Source organism: Carcharodon carcharias, chromosome X, assembly GCF_017639515.1.
Source record: "Carcharodon carcharias isolate sCarCar2 chromosome X, sCarCar2.pri, whole genome shotgun sequence".
Classification (NCBI taxonomy): domain Eukaryota; kingdom Metazoa; phylum Chordata; class Chondrichthyes; order Lamniformes; family Lamnidae; genus Carcharodon; species Carcharodon carcharias.
In genome coordinates, this window is record NC_054507.1 from 20,630,453 (window position 1) to 20,650,034 (window position 19,582).

Sequence of the window (19,582 nt, forward strand, 5' to 3'; positions counted from 1 at the left end):
CTTGTAGCCACAGTATTTATATGGCTAGTCCAGCTCAGTTTCTGGTCAAGGGTAACCCCCAGGACGTTGTTTGTGGAGGATTCAGCAATGGTAATGCCAATGAATGTCATGGGGCGATGGTTAGATTCTCTCTCTTGTTGGAGGTGGTCATTGCCTGGCATTTGTGTGGCATGAATGTTACTTGCCACTTGTCAGCCTATGCTTGGATATTGTCCAGGTCTTGCTGCATTTGGACATGGACTGTTTCAGTATCTGAGGAGTCACAAGTGGTGCTGAACATTGTGCAATCATCAGCAAATGTCCCGGCTTCTTACCTTATGATGGAAGGAAGGTCATTGATGAAACAGCTGAAGATGGTTGGGCCTTGAACACAACCCTGAGGGATTTCTGCAATGATGTCCTGGAACTGAGATGATTGACCTCCAGTGACCACAACCATCTTCCTTTGTGCTAGGTATGACTCCAACCAGCGGAGAGTTTTCCCCCTGATTCCCATTGACTCCAGTTTTGCTAGGGCTCTTTGATGCCACACTCTGTCAAATGCTACCTTGATGTCAAGGGCAGTCACTCTCAGCTCACCTCGGGAGTTCAGCTCTTTTGCCCATGTTTGAACCAAGGCTGTAATGAGATCAGGAGCTGAGTGGTCCTGGTGGAACAGAAACTGAGCGTCACTGAACAGGTTATTGCTGTGTAAGTGCCATTTGATAGCACTGTTGATGATCTCTTCCATCACTTCACTGGTTGAGTGTAGACTGATAGGGCGATAAGTGGCTGAGTTGGATTTGTCCTGCTTTTTGTGTACAGGACATATCTGGGCAATTTTCCACATTGCTGTGTAGATGCCAATGTAGTAACTGTACTGGAACAGCTGGAAAGCAGCAACTGCAATGTGAGAAAAAGCTTCTTCACACCAGCAAGTGGTTGGGGTCTGGAATGCACTGCCTGGAAGTGTAGTGGAGGTAGGTTCATTTGAGTCATTCAGGAGGGCATTAGATGATTATTTAAATAGAAACAATGTGCAGGGTAACCATAGAAAGTTACAGCACAAAGAGGCCATTCAGCCCATCGTGTCTGTGCCAGGTGAAAAAGAAAAAAACTGGCTGCCCATTTTAATTCCACCTACTAGCCCCTGGCCTGTAGCCTTGCAGGTTACAGCACTTTAGGTGCAGATCCAGGTGCCTTTTAAATGAGTTGAGCGTTTCTGCCTCCACCACCAAACCAGGCAGCAAATTCCAAACACCCACCACCCTCTGAATGAAGAAATTTTTCTTCATATCCCCTCTAATCCTTCTACCAATCACCTTAAATCTTTGCCCTCTGGAAATTGACCACTCTGCTAGGGGAAACAGGGCATCCTTGTCTACTCTGTCTAGGCCCCTCATAATCTTGTACACCTCAATGAGGTTATCCTTCAGCCTCCTCTGCTCCCAGGAAAACAACCCTGCCTATCTAATCTTTCCTCAGCTGCAATTTTCAAGTCCTGGCAACAGTCTTGTAAATCTCTTCTGTACTCTCTCCATTGGAATTATGTCCTTCCTGATGTGGCCACCAGAACTGTGTACACAATTCCTGCTGTGGCCTAACCAGCGCTTTTTTTATACAGCTCCATCATTACATCCATGCTTTTGTATTCTTTACCTTGTCCAATAAAGGGAAGCATTCCATATGCTTTCTTTACCACCTTATCTACTTGTCCTGGAACCTTCAGGGACCTGTGGACATGCACACCCAGGTCACTTACTTCTTTACCCCTCCCAATGTCCTCCCATTTATTGTGTATTCCCTAGCTTTGTTTGCCCTCCCCAAATGCATTACCTCACACTTCTCTGGATTGAATTCCATCTGCCACTTTTCTGCCCACTCAACCAAACCATTGATATCATTCTGAAGACAACAGCTATCCTTTTCACGATCAATGACATGGCCATTTTTTTGTGTCACCTGCAAATTTCCCAATCATGCCACCCACATTTAAGTCCAAATTATTAATATATACGGCAAACAGCAAGGGACCCAACACTGAGCCCTTTGGAATGCCACTGGAAACTGTTTTCCATTTGCAAAAACATCCATCAACCATTATCCTTTGTTCCCTGTCATTGAGCCAATTTTGAATCCAACTTGCCACATTCCCCTGTATTTCATGGGCTTTTACTTTTCTGACCAGTCTGCCGTGTGGGACTTTGTCAGGTGCCTTACTAAAATCCATGTAGACAACATCCAATGCACTACCCTCATCAACCCTCTTTGTTACTTCCTCAAAAAAATTTGATTAACTTAGTAAGACGTGACCTTCCCCGAACAGAACCATACTGACTATCCCTGATTAATCTGTTCCTTTCCAAGTGACAGTTTATCCTGTCTCGCAGAATTGATTCTAATAACTTGCTCACCACAGAAGTCAGACTGACTGGCCTATAATTATTTAGTTCATCCTTTGCACCAGGAGAATGGCACTGCATCATAATGCTCATTCGGAGAGCCAGTGCAGATGTGATGGGCCGAATGGCCTCCTTCTGCACCGTTAAACATTCTGTGATCCCCTGTTTAGTGGTAATAAGAGAGTAAGCGATATGCTGGGCCATGTGACTACAGAATGTGGTTGAGTACAATTCTGCTGCTGCTGATGGTCCACAGCGCCTCATGGTTGCCCTGTCTTGAGAACCTAGATCTGTTTGGAATATATCCTGTTTGGCACAGTGGTAGTGCCACGCAACACGATGGAGGGTATTCTCAATGTGAAGGCGTGACTTCATCTCCACAAGGTGGTCACTCATACCAATACTGTCATGGACAGACGCATCTATGGCAGGCAGGTTGGTGAGGATGAGGTCAAGTATGTTTTCCCCTCTTGTTGGTTCCCTCACCACCTGCCACAGACCCAGTCTCGCAGCTATGTACTTTAGGACTTGGCCAGCTTGGTCAGTAGTGGTACTACCAAGCCACTGTTGGTGATAGGCATTGAAGTTCCCCCACCCAGAGTACATTCTGCACCCTTGCCACAGTGCTTCCTCCAAGTGGTGATCGACATGGAGGATTATTGATTCATCAGCTTAGGTGGGGGGAAGGAAGAAACCAGCAGGAGGTTTCCTTGCTCATGTTTGACCTGATACCATGAGACGTCATGGGGTTCGGAGTCGATGTTGAGGATTCCTAGGATAACTCCGTCCCGACTGTATACCACTGTCCCGCCAACTCTGGTGAGTCTGTCCTGTCGGTGGGATGGGACATACTCAAGGATGGTGGAGTCTGAGACATTGTCATATTCATGGAATCATAGCTTATAGACAATGTCAGGCTGTTGCTTGGCTAGTCTGTGAAACAGCGCTTTCAATTTTGGCACAAGCTCCCAATGCTCCTAAGGAAGACTTTGTAGGGTCGACAGGGCTGAGTTTCCCATTGTAGTTTCCAGTGCCTAGGTCGATGCCGAGCGGTCCGTCCAGCTTCATTCCTTTTGGAAATGCTGGAAGGGAAATAGTAAAAAAAGATGACTGCAAAGATTTATTCTTGTCTTAACCAGTTTCGATGGGGAAGGATTCAAATTGAGACTCACTGTCGGGTACCTTTCCTTTATCTTGTCATTAGATTGCCTAACAATTGAGACAAGCTATTAGGGCAGCCAAACTTAACATGGAACATCTTCACTGAATCGTACATCTTTGCAAGGTTGATAAATACCAAGTATAAATCACAGTGAAGCTGGCACTTTTCTTATAACTGGCACCTGGAAGATAATATATCATTTGTACCCTTACCAGGCCTGAAATCAAGGTTTCTGGATAGGTCTTTTGAGTGGAAGTTGGCAGTCAAGCAGAATTCTAACTAGAGTTGTCCCTGCTTGCACTGCAGTTAGGACATTGCTAGAGTGTTGAATGAATAATTCACATCCATCTTCACCCAAGAGAATGAGGATGAAGGTATCGAACTCGGGGATAGAGACTGTGAGGTTCTTAAGCAAATTGATATAGGGAGTGACAAGGTATTGGAGATGTTGGCAGGCTTAAAAGTGGACAAATCTCCAGGTCCAGATGATTTGTGTCCCAGACTGCTGAGGGAGGCAAGGGAGGAGATCGCAGGGGTTCTGGCCCAAATTTTTAATTCCTCTCTGGCCATGGGGGAGGTGCCAGAGGACTGGAGAGCAGCTAATGTGGTTCTGCTATTTAAGAAGGGTTGTAGAGATAAGCCAGGGAATTACATACCAGTGAGTTTCAGTCAATGGTAGGGAAACTATTGGAGAAAGTTCTGAAGGAGAGTATCTATCTCCACTTGAAGAGGCAAGGTTTGATCAGGGATAGTCAGTATGGTTTTGTCAGAGGGAGGTCATGCCTAACAAGTTTGATTGAATTTTTTGAGGAGGTGACCAGGTGTGTAGATGAGGGTAGTGCAGTTGATGTAGTTTATATGGATTTCAGCAAAGCCTTTGACAAGGTCCCACATGGGAGACTTATAAAGAAGGCAAATGCACACGGGATACAGGGTAATTTGATAATTCGAAATTGGCTTAGTTGTGGGAGGCAGAGGGTGATGACAGAAGGCTGCTTTAGTGACTAGAAGCCAGTGTCCAGTGGCGCACCACAGGGATCTGTGCTCGGTCCCCTAATATGTGTCATTTATATAAACGATATGGATGACTATGTAGGGGTTAGGATTAGTAATGACACAAAGATTGGCTGGGGTGGTTAACAGTGAGGTTGAGTGTTTTGGGCTACAGGAAGATTTCAATGGAATGGTCAAATGGGCAGATAAGTGGCAGATGGATTTTAACCCTGAGAAGTGTGAGATGATACACTTTGGAAGGAGTAATTTGACAAGGAAGTATTCAATGAACGGCATGACACTAGGAAGTTCTGAGGAACAAAGGGTCCTTGGCACGTGTGTCCATCGATCTCTGAAGGCGGAGGGGCATGTTAGTGGGGTGGTGAAAAAGGCATATGGGACACTTGCCTTTATCAATCGAGGCATAGATTACAAAAGTGGCGAGGTCATGTTGTAGTTGTATAGAACCTTAGTGAGGCCACAGCTGGAGTACTGTGTGTAGTTCTGGTCACCACATTATAAGAAGGATGTGATTGCACTGGAGGGGCTGCAGAGGGAGATTCACCAGGATGTTGCCTGGGATGAAACATTTAAGTTATGAAGAGAGGCTGGATAGACTTGGGTTGTTTTCGTTGGAGCAGAGAAGTCTGAGGGGCGACCTGATCGAGGTATACAGGAATATGAGGGGCATGGACAGGGTGGATAGGGAGCAGCTGTTCCGTTTAGTTGAAGGGTCAGTCACAAGGGGGCATAAGTTCAAGGTGAGGGGCAGGAGGTTTAGGGGGGATGTAAGGATAAACTTCTTTACCCAGAGGGTGGTGACAGTCTGGAATGCACTGCCTGGGAGGGTGGTGGAGGCAGTTTGCCTCACATCCTTTAAAAAGTACCTTGATGAGCATTCGGCACGTCATAACATTCAAGGCTATGGGCCAAGTGCTGGTAAATGGTATTAGGTGGGTAGGTCAGTTGTTTCTCACGTGTCGGTGCAGACTCGATGGGCCGAAGGGCCTCTTCTGTTCTGTGATTCTGCTATCAAAAGCAGCACACTACCATAATTACAACCTGATTGCTCATCTTTTTTTTCAACCTTAAGATTCTTTGCAGAAGGTAGAGGTTGTTGGGAACCACCTTGCTCACTCTTACACATTTCACTTGAGATGCCTTTGGGTCCAGCAGCTTTGTGGTTATGTATCTGCTTGACCGCTTTTTGAACTTGCTCAAAGGGTAATGATCCATTAGAGTATAGTCTGTAGCCAGCTTTAACGGCACTGAAAAATTCACATGCTTCATGATGTTCAGCATAGTCTTGGATTTCTTGGGCTTTCTTTGTCCACCAATTATTCTTTGAACAAAGCTTGCATTGCACTTAAGCTTGTTGATGGTAGTATAGGAAAATGTCTGTCATCTAGCATCCTCTGGGAATGGGAGGTGCCAGTTAATCAAATATGCCCATTAACTGAGATGTAATTGAGACTTATGGCATTTTCATCCAATGAGAGAGCTCCAGGGTGATCACGTGGGTGTTGAGCTCTCGAGGGGTGTGGGAGTGCACGAATCAAGTGAGCAGCACCGAGGGAAGATGGTGCTGCAGAGCAGTGCGAGGCTGAGACCAGAGCGAGGACAGGCTGCCAATAATTATTACATCTCCAATCAAAAAACAGACCTGACCCCAGAATTCCAGTTAATAGCGTGCAGGATAATAGAAATGTTATTGTATTCTATCTTTGTCCATAAGTTAGATGGTTCTGGCAGTTAACTAATGGCGCTTACGGTTTAATATGCTGATCATTTTCAGGAACTCTGTCTCTTCTCTTTGCTGGAAATACAGTTAGTTTGCTGGCATAAATAAAAACAAAAAACTGCGGATGCTGGAAATCCAAAACAAAAACAGAATTACCTGGAAAAACTCAGCAGGTCTGGCAGCATCGGCGGAGAAGAAAAGAGTTGACGTTTCGAGTCCTCATGACCCTTCAGCAGAACTGAAGGGTCATGAGGACTCGAAACGTCAACTCTTCTTCTCCGCCAATGCTGCCAGACCTGCTGAGTTTTTCCAGGTAATTCTGTTTTAGTTTGCTGGCATACTGGCGTGAAAGTAGCTTTTCATAGCTCGCATTGATGTGAGGCTCTTTGCTAAGCGTTCTTGGAACTCATTTCTTACACCCTCAGCTTCTAGAAGTTTTGTGTTTAGCTTTCTCCCTGTCTTAGTGGTGTTTGAAAGGCTTGTTTCAAAAAAAATATATAGATATGTGCTCAAAAGCTTACGATCAGTCCAACAACCATCTTCGCTACGTGTGACCCTACTGATAGAACATGGTGGTAATCTCTTGAGCAGATGAGTCCATTGGGGTTCTCATGTTCAAGGTCACAACAGTCAAGAGCTTGTACTTATTTTTGATGCAACTGCTAGTATGGGTGATCTTGCTGTCTGTGGTTTACCAGCCAGGTTGACCAAGGCAAGCTATTTTTAGGGAACATTTCTGAACACACTCCCTGTAATAACGTGATGAGCAGTTCCTAAACTGGCCTGCTCAGTATATGAGCTGTTGCCAGGTTACGCTGCTGCCTTCAAATCCCAGTGCAAAGTGATCAGTGACTCGCACTGTCTGTGCTTTGGCTTGTGACTGAAGACTCCCAACAATCTTTTATGGTTGTCCCCATCACCACAGGACATTGGAAAGAAGTAAAAGTGGTGCAAAAAAAAGTGGTGCAAAATGGTGCAAAAAAAATGAAAAGCTGAGAAACGACTGCATATTGTTTTTGCAGGGGAGAAGCAGGTGCACCAAGGATGAATCCAATCCTTGGAGTGCCTTGGCTCAAGAAAAGCTGCTTCTCCAACACTGAGCTGTTCCCTATCATGTCATGGAGCACAGAAAGAGGTGATTTGTCCCATCCAGTCTGTGCCGGCTCTTTGAGCTATCCAGTTAGATCCACTCCCCTCTTCTTTCCCCATAGCTCTAAATATTTCATTTTCAAGTATATATCTAATTTCCTTTGAAAGTTGCTATTGAATTTACTTGCATTAGCTTTTCAACTTGAGCACTCCCGACCTTAAATTGCTGTGTGAAAGAATTTCTCTTTGTTACACCCCTGAATTTTTTGTATCTCTCTTGACAGAACCTTAGCCAGATTGGCAGATGCTGCTTAAAGTAAAAAAAATACAAAATAATGTATTGTAGAATTATGAATGAGGAACAGAAACCTTTAATGGATTTTAAATTTGTAAAGATGCAGAAGGATTTTAATATACAGATAAATAGCCCATCAAAGGTATAGATGAACAAGGTGAGGCCATTTTATATAAAAAAAACGTACTTGGGGTAGTGGTGTCATATCTTGAACATAGAATACAAAAGTGTGGAGGTACTGTTGAACATATGCAAGACCTTAAGTTGTAAGTTGCACAAATGTAGCAGCTGAACACTGAGTTCAGCGAGACAGTTCTTAAATCTGGACATTTGGTAAGTGAGGGAATTTTAAAGGTTGATCTCTTTCTGAAGTCTTGTCAAGTTTGCATTTAGCATTTAACTTAACTGTAACAGTGATTTGTAGTTTCTTTCAAACTTAGTGATAATCAAGGTCCCTGCTTAGAGGCAGCTACAGTGTAGTTAAGCTTGGCCTAAATAGCCAAGTGGTTATGGTACTGGGCTTGTAACCCCAGGATCAAGAGTTCAAATCTCACAATGGCAAACTATGAAACAATGTAACTTCATCTGAAACAGATGGAAACGGGTTTGTACTCGAAAGAGTTACAGTGTAGTTAATTGGATAGCTAGTTTGAACTGGTTCCCTAGCCAGCAGTAGGTGCTATAAATACAGGAGGTTTAGCAGTCGCATGGAGGTGGAGATAGAGTGCAACGAGACTGAGTGATTAAATCCGTGAATTTGTTAAGTGAGGAAATTTGGTGCAGTTTGGAGGGAGAAGGTGCTATTCTGGCCTTTTATGAAAAAAGAAGTGATTCAAGAGAGGGAGCCAGAGATGGCGAGACCTGAGAACTGAAGCCTTGGTTTCATTTCATTTTGTAACTCTTTCGAGTACAAACACGTTTCTATCTGTTCCTATTCAGATGAAATTACATTGTTTCATAATTTGCCATGGTGAGATTTGAACTCTTGATCTTGGGGGTTACAAGCCCAGTACCATAACCACTTGGCTATTTAGGCCAAGCTTCATTTCATTTTGTATGAAGCCATTAATTAGGTACCCATTAATTAGGTAGGCAGTTGGTTTAGTGAGTTTTTTTTTCTGCTTTAAACTGGAGCAGTAGTTTAAACTGTTACTGGGGGTAAAAAAGTATTATTAAATTTGTTACCTAACTAGTTAAAACTCCATAATATATTTATGAATAATCAGTGAGTGATATTCAAAATTTGAAACCTAAGTGGTTAAATAGAAACAAAATAGAGACGACAGGGCAGGCAATGTGTTGCAGCTGTAATATGTGGGATCTGATCAATACCTGTGTGATCCACAGCAACCACATCTGCAGTAAGTGCCTGCAGCTCAAGGAGCATCTGCTCAGAGTTGATGAACTGGAGACCAAGCTTTGGACATTGCAATGCATCAGGGAGAGCATAAGTTACCAAGGCAGTCACGCTCTTTAGGCTTCGTATGTCTGACTTGGTCTGTGGTCAAGGACTGGAGGGTATGACTACAAGGAGGTCAGCATGGGGATCCAGAAGGTAACAATGGGGAAGCCTCAGCTCTTACAATCGTCCAACAGGTTTGAGGTTCTTGCAGTTTGTGTGGATGAGCGCAGAGACCACAGGGTGGTTGAGCAAACTGATCACAGTACCGTGGTGCTGGAGGCCATTCAAGTGTGAGGAGCAAAAAGGAATATCGTTGTAATATAGGACAGTACTGTTTGGGAGGGGGGGGGGGGGGGGGGGGGGGGGGGGGGGGTGAGGGGTGTGGTAGACACTGTTCTCTATAGCTGAGAGTGAGAGTTCCGAAGGCTGTGATGCCTGCCCAGCGCCAGGGTTGAGGCCATCTCCTCAGGGCTCGTGAGGAACTTGGAGGAATGATCCAGTTGTCGTGGTCCACATGGACATGGGTAGGACTAAGAAAGAGGTTCTGCTGAGGGAGCATGAACAGTTGGGGACAAAATTAAAAAGCTGAACCACAAAGGTGGTAATGTCTGGATTACCACCTGAGCCACGAGCAAATGATAATGTGGGAAAATGTGAGGTTTGACACTTTGGCAGGAAGAATAGAAAAGCAGAATATTATTAGAATGGAGAGAGGCTGCGGTACAGAGGGATCTGGGAATCCTTGTTCATGAATCACAAAAAGTTAGCATGCAAGTACAGATTAGGAAGGCAAATGGAATGTTGGCCTTTATAACAAGTGGTGTGGTGTGGAATGTAAAAATAGGGAAGTCTGTACAGGGCATTGGTGAGATGGCACCTGGAGCACTGTGTATAGTTTTGTTCTCTTTACTTTAGGTGGGCTGCTTGTATTGGAAGCAGTTCAGAGAAGGTTTGCTAGGCTGATCCTGGAATGAAGGGATTGTCTTATTAGGAAAAGTTGAGCAGATTGGACCTGTACTCATTGGAGTTTAGAAGAATGAGAGGTCATCTTACTGAATTGCATAAGATTCTGAGGGGACTTTACAGGGGGCTGAGAGGATATTTCCTCTCTTGGGAGAATCTAGAATGAGGGGGCACAGTTTAAAAATATGGGGTCATCCATTTAAGACAGCGATGAGAAATTTGGGGTCTTTGGAATACTCTTCCACACAGAACAGTGGAAGCTGGGTCATTGAACATATTTGAGGCTGAGTTAAACAGATGTTTGATTGACAAGGGAGTCGAGAGTTATGGGGAACAAGCAGGAAACTGGAGTTAAGGCCACAGTCAGATCAGCCATGATTTTGTTGAAAGGCTGAGCAGGCTCGATGGACCAAATGGCCTATTCCTCCTCTTTCTTACAAATCACAAATTAAGCATTGTGTGCAGTTTTAGCCAACCCATTATCAAAAGGATATAGTAGCAATAGGAAAAATTGCTGTATAAATTTACTAGACTGTTACCTGGACTGATGGATTATACTTATGAGGAAAGATTTGTTAGGCCTCCACTGTGACCTGGATTTAGCACTGTATCCACTATTTGCACTACTTTGAATGTTTGAGTTTAAGTTTCTTGCATGGAAAGCAGCACTGTTGGTGATTGTTTCAATTTAGTTGGTGACTTGCAAAGCTATTTTGGATCAGCTGTATATGATTTTAGATTCTGACAGAGAATGCCTTAAAACTCTGTAGCATTTTATCTATGATCACTTCCCACTCTTTCATTGTTTCGGCTGCTGCCACAGGATTCAGAACAAGAATGTTGTCTCCAATCACACATCTGCTTACAAACCCCAGTTATATCTCGTGCAGCAATTTAGACAGTCTTGACAGTTACTTATGGATCAGGAATAAAAAGCAAAAGGATGGTTGAGTGCATCTGACACAGCTACTGTCCATGAAGGACCTGTCTGATAGCTGAGGTGGGTGTTAAAAGATCCTGTGAAGAGCAAGGAATCCTCTGATGCCTTGGCAACATTCCTCGCTTAACACCATCAAAAAAAGAATAACATGTCATTTATCTGTGCTGTTTGAGAGGTCTTGCTGGGTGCAAAATTACTTCTGGGTTTTCATATATAGGTACTTCATAGTAATTCATTTTATGTGAAAATATTTAGGAGGTTTCTGAGTGCATAGCAAAGGACTATATAAATGCAAGTTATTTTAATCTTGCAAGGAAGAGCAGCAGGTGCCAAGTTAAATGTCATTTTACCTATTTCATAGCTGCTTCCTGGATATTTCTCAATCAGGTTCAAATTATGACAAATACAAGATTACCGCTTGTAGCACTAAGAATGGCAACAACTTTGGCAGACTAATGCCGACAACTTGTGTTACGGTTCTTAAGCAGGAGCTTCCCTCATCCTAAATCACTTCCACTTGGGTGTGCTTCTGTGGTGTGTGGAGGAATGCAAGGAAGAAGATAGATTATTTACCGAGTAGGGCCACCTTCATTCTTTGTGTATCCTCCAGTCACTTGAAGGCACCCACCCATCTATCCAGGCAGGCAAGAGTATATTTGGTGGTGGAAGGGGAGGTAGCATTGGGTTTAGTTAGTTTTATTTTGGCTTCAGGTTTAAATGAGTTGGTGCAATTGTGCAAACCCTAGCATTTTATACAATGTGGAATTAAGAGGTAGCCTGCAGCACCATCTATCTGCAACATTATGACAACATTTTCATGTGATTGTCCAGCATGTGGTTTCCTCGGAACCCATCAAGGTAGGCTATACTCCTGTTGTATGTGAAGGATGAACGCCATTTGAACAATGAAGATGATCCTACCAGGTAGGTAATCTATCTTGATCTTGGCCACCACCTCCTTCCTCTCTTCTCCCTCTCCACTTGGACTGGTTTTCGTTTCATAGGATGTATTTTGAATGTAAGCCTGTCAGCAGTACTTTATCTCAATTGTAGGGCAATTACATGTATTTTCATTTAGACAAACTTCTTAATTAGGAAAGGAAATTAATGACGTCCTCTGCCATGTGATATGGATGTATTGAAGCATGTTTAAACTTGGTGTGTTGTACAGTTTGAAAATTACTATCCGGTAGTGAGTATTTAAATTTTATTGAATGCACCAGGATTAATACCTGAAGTGGGAAATCTGCTGATTTCTAGATTCATTCAATGGCTATATCATCTGAGCAGGTTTTTTGATTTAAAAAATTTAACGTACCAAATCTTAAATCTGCATTTCACCTGCATAAGTTCAAAGTTCAACAGAATTATATTTTATAGTGTTTAATTCTCCCCTCCACCCCCAACCCTCCTGTGGTATAAAAGCATTCCCTTTTGAGATTTTACAAATTGTGCAAAACACCAAATTTCACAACATAACACCTACCATTTAGTAATATGTATTTAAAGCCAAGTGACAGAATTAAACTTGTTAATTGCTTCTCATTTCAAGGGCTCAATTTTTCTAAGAAAAGTTCTAAGGTGCTGCATTTTGAACAGTTTTACCAGATTCTCTCTCTTTGTAGATTTGGATAAATTTGCAGCCGATGATATCATGGATCCCATTGCCAAGGCAAAAATGGTGGCATTGAAGGGAATTAAAAAGGTCATGGCACAAGGAAACATCACTGTAGCACCAGGGATGAATAGGTAGGTTTTATTGTCATTTTTTTGCAAAATCAATGAAAACAATAGAAAAACAGAGATTTAGATAAAGGTAATCCAGACAAATGAAAATGCTATATATAATCCAGAGTGGGAATTGTGAATTGGTGAAAATCAGATTTAAACTTAAAAGAATTCTTGAGTTTTTAATTTTAAAATTAATAAACTGTAGCAGATGAAAAGTCACTTGTCAGATGTTCATGATTAATCATTTTTTTTTTATGGATGTTTAGACAGCAGGTTTCATTGTTGGCACAAAGGTTGGCTGGTGCTCCAGGAACAAATGAGGCACAGACTAAATTGCCACCTGGAAATAGTCAGGTACTTAAGACTCTTTAAAACTGGCTCAGGGTTATGTTTCTTCATTTCTGCTGCATTTTTCTAATTGTATGCCACATAGTTGAAGAACCAAAACTAACAGCTCATGCTAAAAACATCACTGAGGAAGGACCTTTGACAGCTATAACTCCGGATAAAGGTTAAAATGTGGGGAGAAAGAGAAAAACACGAGGGGTGGGAGAGGTAGGCAATTGCACAGACAACATTAGCAGATGAGTAGAGAGATGGTTGCAGGGGCAGAAAGACAGCACACAGTGGCTTAGGAGTGGGAGAGAGGCAGGCTGTGGTGTTGGGAGAGTGAGAAACAGGAGTGTTGCATCAGACAGACAACTGGTGTGGGGAAGAGAGAAATAGACTTATTTTACAGACTACTGATTTATATCACTTCCGGTAGTATCGGTATGGACATTTTGCTTGAAAAATGCCAGTGAATGCAGGCTTAAAAAATTGCAATGCAATGTTTTTGCTCCAGAGCTTTTAGGGGTGTCATTCATCTACATGGGATGTTTCCAGCAGCAGCCCCTTGTAGGAGATGCAAGAGCTTTTAACGGTTCTTGCTTCCCTCCAGAACTTATAAAATACTACCCATTTAAAACATTTTTACAGCCTTTTCAACTGGGCCTTCTCTGCTGGCTGCTTGTTCACCACTTTGCACTGTGTAACTTCTGGCTGGTGCCACTGCTGAGTTTCAGTATCTTGCCACTCCCAGATCTGGGCCTATGCATGAATTCCATCAGTGGCCCTGGATTATTTCCAACCTCCATCAGTGTTCCAGCCTCCGTCTCCCCAATAAGTGCTCCCACCACCCAGTTCTCCTCCAGTTTACCTACCTCCAGACTTCCGCACCTCAGCCCACTGCACTGGTTCCATATCCCAACTGTGCATTCAGTTCTTTGATATTTTGTGCTGCCGGCCCTCTCCAAGACTACCCACAGATTCCATTGTTGCCTATTTCCCTTACTCGGGTCACCAGCTTCATAAAGTGGTTACAGCACAAAGGCCATTTGGCCTCTTGTGTCAGTGCCAGCTCTCTTCCTGAATCCTCCTGTTCTTCAGACTCTCTCCTTTAGAGTGCTCTTGCCTTTGCCACTCCTTGAGTTTGCACACGCCCCAGGACTATGCCTTCTCCATGTATCAACCCCAAACTTCTTCGAGACTTCCATTCAGAATCTCGTTTAAGGATTCCCAGACTCCAGTGCTCTTAACCCTTTAATATTTGTTTTTCTTGGGCCTAGCCATTGTCCAACTTGCTTTTCAGCCACAGCCTACCTGCTCCCTTTCACAATCCAACTTCACCTTTCTTCCGGCCACAATGCATGCCCCACCCAATCCAAATTTCTCCTAGCCTGCCCCTCTGCCCCACTTTCTCTCTCAATATCCCACCATGCAGCACCTTTCCAATGGCCTCATCCCATCCCCACCCTCAAATGTTGCTTCCTGTATTCCTGCATCCCCGCATCCCCTGGATCTTTTATTTATAAAAAAAAATGTAAATGGTGTTACAAGATGGATATTCAATACATCAGTCAAAAGTTATTTGGGACATACAGAGGAGAGATCTACAGATAGAATAAGATAGCACTGGTCGGTAAATAGTTGTACAGTAATTTTAAAAAAGTATATTGCAGCTACAGAGAGAAAAGGAAGATGAAGATAGTGCTAAACAGAATTAGAGAACTGTACAAAAAGAGTTTGCTCCCCTCGACATTCTCTTAACATGCTACAGTGAAATATTACAGATACTTATTCTGAATATGTTTGTGTGTAAACTGATTTTGCATCAGTCTGAATCCTTTAATGATTGTAACGTTTTCTATTTTCCAGCAGGAGGCTAATAGTGACCAAATGCAGACTCGGCCAAATCCGCCAACCTTTGTACAAGGGTTTATCAGTAAGTCTTCAGCTTACTTGATTAGCGAACTGACGGTATGGTTTTGCTGTTCAAACCTTTTTTAAAATCTAGATGTAATGTTAATGCATACTGTATGACTAAGCATGTTGATTTGGAAAATGAGAGCTTTTTGACTAATATAATTTCTTTCAGGCCCTCAGTCTCACTGGTCCTTTGGCTCCCCAATATTTCAGGGAGGTTTTTTTGTATCTTCCTCTATGAAGACAGACACAGTAATTATTTAGTTTCTCAGCCATTTTCTTATTACTCATAAGTTTTCCATTCTCTGCCTGTAATTAACCCACATTTTCCTTTCCTTACCTTTTCCTTTTTACATACCTATAGAAGCTTTTACAGTTCATTTCTATATTCCTCACCAGTTTACTTTCATATTTTATTTTCTCTCTCTTTATCAATTTATTGGATCTCCTTTGCTGAATTTTAATGTTCCTAATCCTCAGGTTTACTACTTTTGTTAGAAACTTTATAAGCCTCTTCCCTTGATCTAATACAATCTTTAACATCTCTTGTTAGCCATGATTGGATCACTTTTCCTGCTTTTTTTGTGCCTTAAAGAAATGTAAATTTGTTGCAAACCATGTAATAATTCTTTAAATGCTAGCCATTGTCTGTCTACCATCATACCTTTTAATGTAGTTCCCCAGGCTACCTCAGCCAACTTGCCCCTTGTTTCATCGTAGTTTCCTTTGTTTAAATTAAAGGCCCTAAAACTTCGTGTAAGATTCTATAATATTATGGTCACTCTTCCCTGAAGGCTCCTTTACAACAAGATTATTGATCAGCCTTTTCTCACTGCACAATATTAGATCTAAAATAGCCCATTTTCTAGTTCATTCCTCAACATTCTGTTCTAGAAAACCATTGCGTATACATTTCAGGAATTTGTCGTCCTCTGCATTAGTGCTAATTAAGTTTACCCAATCTATATGTAGATTGAAGTCCCCATGATCATGCTATTACATATGTTACATGCGTCTAATTTCCTGATTTATACTATGCCTTTCATTACCATTGCTGTTTGGTGGCCTATAAACAAGTTTTACCAATGTTTGCTGCCCCTTGCTGTTTCTTAGCTCCACCCAAACTGATTCTACATCTTGATCTTCTGATCTAAGGTCCTCTCACACTGATGTACTGACTCCATCCTTTATTAACATTGCGACACCACCTCCTTTTCCTATTTGCCTATCCTTCCTGAATGCTGAATACCCTTGAACTTTCAGTTTCCAGCCTTGGTTACCCCGCAGCCACATCTCTGTAACTAACCGACTTTTATATACAAAGTAGCAAAGTTAAATTTGTTTAAAGTTTTCATTTATAGGCATGTTCAATAATAGCCTTAAGCTGAAAAGTTCAGCAGACTGCCAATCAACCAATTGAGGTAATCAACAATTCACTGATAAATGTTTGCTGTTGATGTCATGGTATGGTTCTCTGTCCTTGCCCAAAGCTTGCTAAATATTTCAGCTTAGGGCTTTAAGATAGATTTACAGTATACTTAATGGGCAAATCCTGCAAACTTACTGGCAAAGCTGTAATTTCTGCTTGCCAAAATTGACCATGACTTGTCACTATAGCTGTCATTTGTTCAGTAAATCATTCTGTTCTGGAATAAATGTAATCTTAGTTCAATTTGTTGGGCTGTCGTATTAGTGATATGGTCCTGTTTTCTTTTATGGTAATAACACTTAAACTGCAGAAGTGCAACCAGTGGAAACGGCTGGGAAATTTCCCCATACAATCAGTGTTCAATTTTATCTGGAGCAAAATTCCAATTGTAAAGTTTCGTGAATCTTCAGTCACCTAGGTTCCAGGTGTTGCAGTGGGTTCACACAGCCCTGCCCTTTTTGGGTTCACATCTAGTCCCAAATGATGGGATAACAATGTCTCTCCTATCTTCCATCTTTGAGTCCGATGCGGGCAGTTTCAACCCAGCTCAAAGCCAACACAAAAATGCCCCTGAATCGGGACGGGGAACTGGTATGGAAAATGATAAATTGGCGCAGGTAGCGCTGCTCTTTTAAGATTGATGCTGGAGAGACGTGAACTTGATTGAGTCCATGGGAAAAAGTTTGACTTTTTGTGGATGTATCCACAAAATGACAAATGAAACCTTGTTAAAAGATAAAATCCTAAAATATTATGCACCTATACAATGCTAGGAGGAAAAAGAATTGCAAATGTGTCTGATACATTCTTTGTGTCAATCCCATTCATACATTGAAATCTTACACATTTAAAAATATTTGCATTTTTGACCAGCTCTCAAATTAAACAACCATGGAGATGATTGCATTGATGTGGGTGTTTCTGCCTCCACAGTGACTTTTCATGATGTATATTTCACAAATGGGAGAACTATTAACAATGCTTAACCATATCTTTTTTTTAAAGCTATTCACAAAATGTTTAATTGAACAAATTTTCATCCTTTGTTAATTTGAAGGAGCTAAATCTATGTCTTGTATAACTGCTTTCAAATGACTGTTTGAAAATTGCACACTAGAAGATCTTAACATTTTGAATATGTCAGTTGTATTATTTGCCTACTTGTGTTTGGTTCTTGTGTTCTAGATGAGGCAGAGCACCGTCAATATGAAGAATGGCTCCTCCATACACAGCAGCTGCTTCAAATGCAGCTGAAATTTTTAGAAGAGCAGATTGGTGTCCATAGGAAGTCCAGGAAAGCACTATGTGCCAAGCAACGGACAGCCAAGAAGGCTGGACGCGAGTTCCCTGAGGCAGACGCAGAAAAACTTAAGCGAGTTACAGAGCAGCAAAGTAAAATCCAGAAACAACTTGACCAGGTAGGGTTTAGAACATAAATCTTGAGACTTTCAAGACTCAAGCTTGGTGTTTCCTAATAAAACTGCTTGCAGTACCTCAATTTTTTATCTTTAGTAGTATTGCCACTATAACAGGTAGTATAACAGGTCTACTTGGACTTCAGCAAGGCTTTTGATAAGGTTCCGCATGGGAGACTGATAACGAAGGTAAGAGCCCATGGGATCCAAGGCAATTTGGCAAATTGGATCCAGAATTGGCTGAGTGGCAGGAAGCAGAGGGTGATGGTCGAGGAGTGTTTTTGTGTCTGGATGCCTGTGTCCAGTGGGGTTCCACAGGGATCGGTGTTGGGTCCCTTGCTGTTTGTGGTATATATAAACGATTTAGACTTGAATGTAGGAGGGTTGATCAGTAAGTTCACGGATGACAGGAAAATTGGTGGGGTGGTAAATAGTGAGGAGGATAGCCTTAGATTACAGGAGGATATAGATGGGCTGATCAGTGGCAAATGGAATTTAATCTGGATAAGTGTGAGGTGATGCACTTGGGCAGGACAGACGGGGCACAGGAATACATGATGAATGGTAGGACCCCGGGAAGTACCAAGGATCAGAGGGACCTTGGTATGCATGTCCACCGGCCCCTTAAGGTAGCGGAACAGGTATATAAGGTGGTTAATAAGGCATATGGGACACTTGCCTTTATTAGCTGAGGCATAGAATATAAGAGCAGGGAGGCTATGCTAGAACTGTATAAAATGCTGGTTAGGCCACAGCAAGAGTATTGTGTGCAGTTCTAGAATCCGCATTATAGGAAGGATGTGATTGCACTGGAGAGAGTGCAGAGGAGATTTACCAGGATGTTGCCTGGGCTGGAGAGTTTTAGTTAAGAGGAGAGATTAGATTGACTGGGGTTATTTTCCTTGGGGCTGAGCAGATTGAGGGGAGACATGATTGAGGTGTATAAAATTGAGGGGCATAGATAGGGCAGACAGGAAAGAACTTCTCCCCTTGGTGGAGGGATCAATAACCAGGGGCATAGATTTAAGATAAGGGGCAGGAGGTTTAGAGGGGATGTGAAGAAAATATTTTTCACCCAGAGGGTGGTGGGAATCTGGAACTCACTGTCTGAAAGGATGGTAGAGGCAGAAACCCTCAAAACATTTAAGAAGTATTTGGATGTGCACTTGCGATGCCATGGCGTATAAGGCTGTGGGCCTCGTGCTGGAAAATGGGATTAGAATAGTTAGGTACTTGTTTGACTGGCACAGACTCGATAGGCTGAAGGGCCTTTTTCTGTGCTGTAGACCTCTATGACTCTATGAGAAAACCACCCATCCATCTAGTTGGTTCATCTAGCTTGCCCATCCAATTAATCCCATTCTTCCTGATCAGACAGCTGTAGACACATGTCCATATATCTGTGTTTGGAAGTCAAGAGCTTGTCTAGTTTTTTTCGAAACCCCTCTTAAGTTTTCTTTCAAATAGATGGAACAAGCTACAGTCTAGGTGATGGATTACTATTTTGTGAAAGAAATTTTGTCTTGAGTTTCCTTTTACTGTGTTGTTTTTTCCTTCCTCATGAATTCTACATACTCCTGGCTGCAGTTCTATATATATCAAAAACTTATTTTTCCAACTGGGTGCTGAAACTGTTGTGTTCAGAAAAGAGAAGTCTCTCTTGATAAAACTGCCTCCCGAATGAGAACTTTAGACCAAACCTTATGTAGAATGAGCCATGTCAGTGTTGAAATTAATCCTAAATTTATCCTTGCATATTCTAGAAGCTTACATAGGATTGCATTGGAAATACGGCAC

At 42.3% G+C, this 19,582-nt stretch overlaps 1 protein-coding gene across 17 annotated transcripts in view; it reads left to right on the forward strand.

Moving 5' to 3' along the window:
* The window catches only part of kmt2d (lysine (K)-specific methyltransferase 2D), a 234,870-nt gene that overhangs the window by 165,831 nt on the left and 49,457 nt on the right, over positions 1 to 19,582 (forward strand). For 15 of the 17 annotated variants that reach the window (XM_041180424.1, XM_041180425.1, XM_041180430.1 and 12 more), the window contains 4 exons: positions 12,592 to 12,715; positions 12,964 to 13,051; positions 14,894 to 14,960; positions 17,556 to 17,788. In XM_041180424.1, the coding sequence (XP_041036358.1) occupies positions 12,592 to 12,715; positions 12,964 to 13,051; positions 14,894 to 14,960; positions 17,556 to 17,788 (512 nt within the window). The remainder of the gene's footprint in view (positions 1 to 12,591; positions 12,716 to 12,963; positions 13,052 to 14,893; positions 14,961 to 17,555; positions 17,789 to 19,582) is intronic. The other 2 variants (XM_041180431.1, XM_041180440.1) reach the window with 1 other exon arrangement.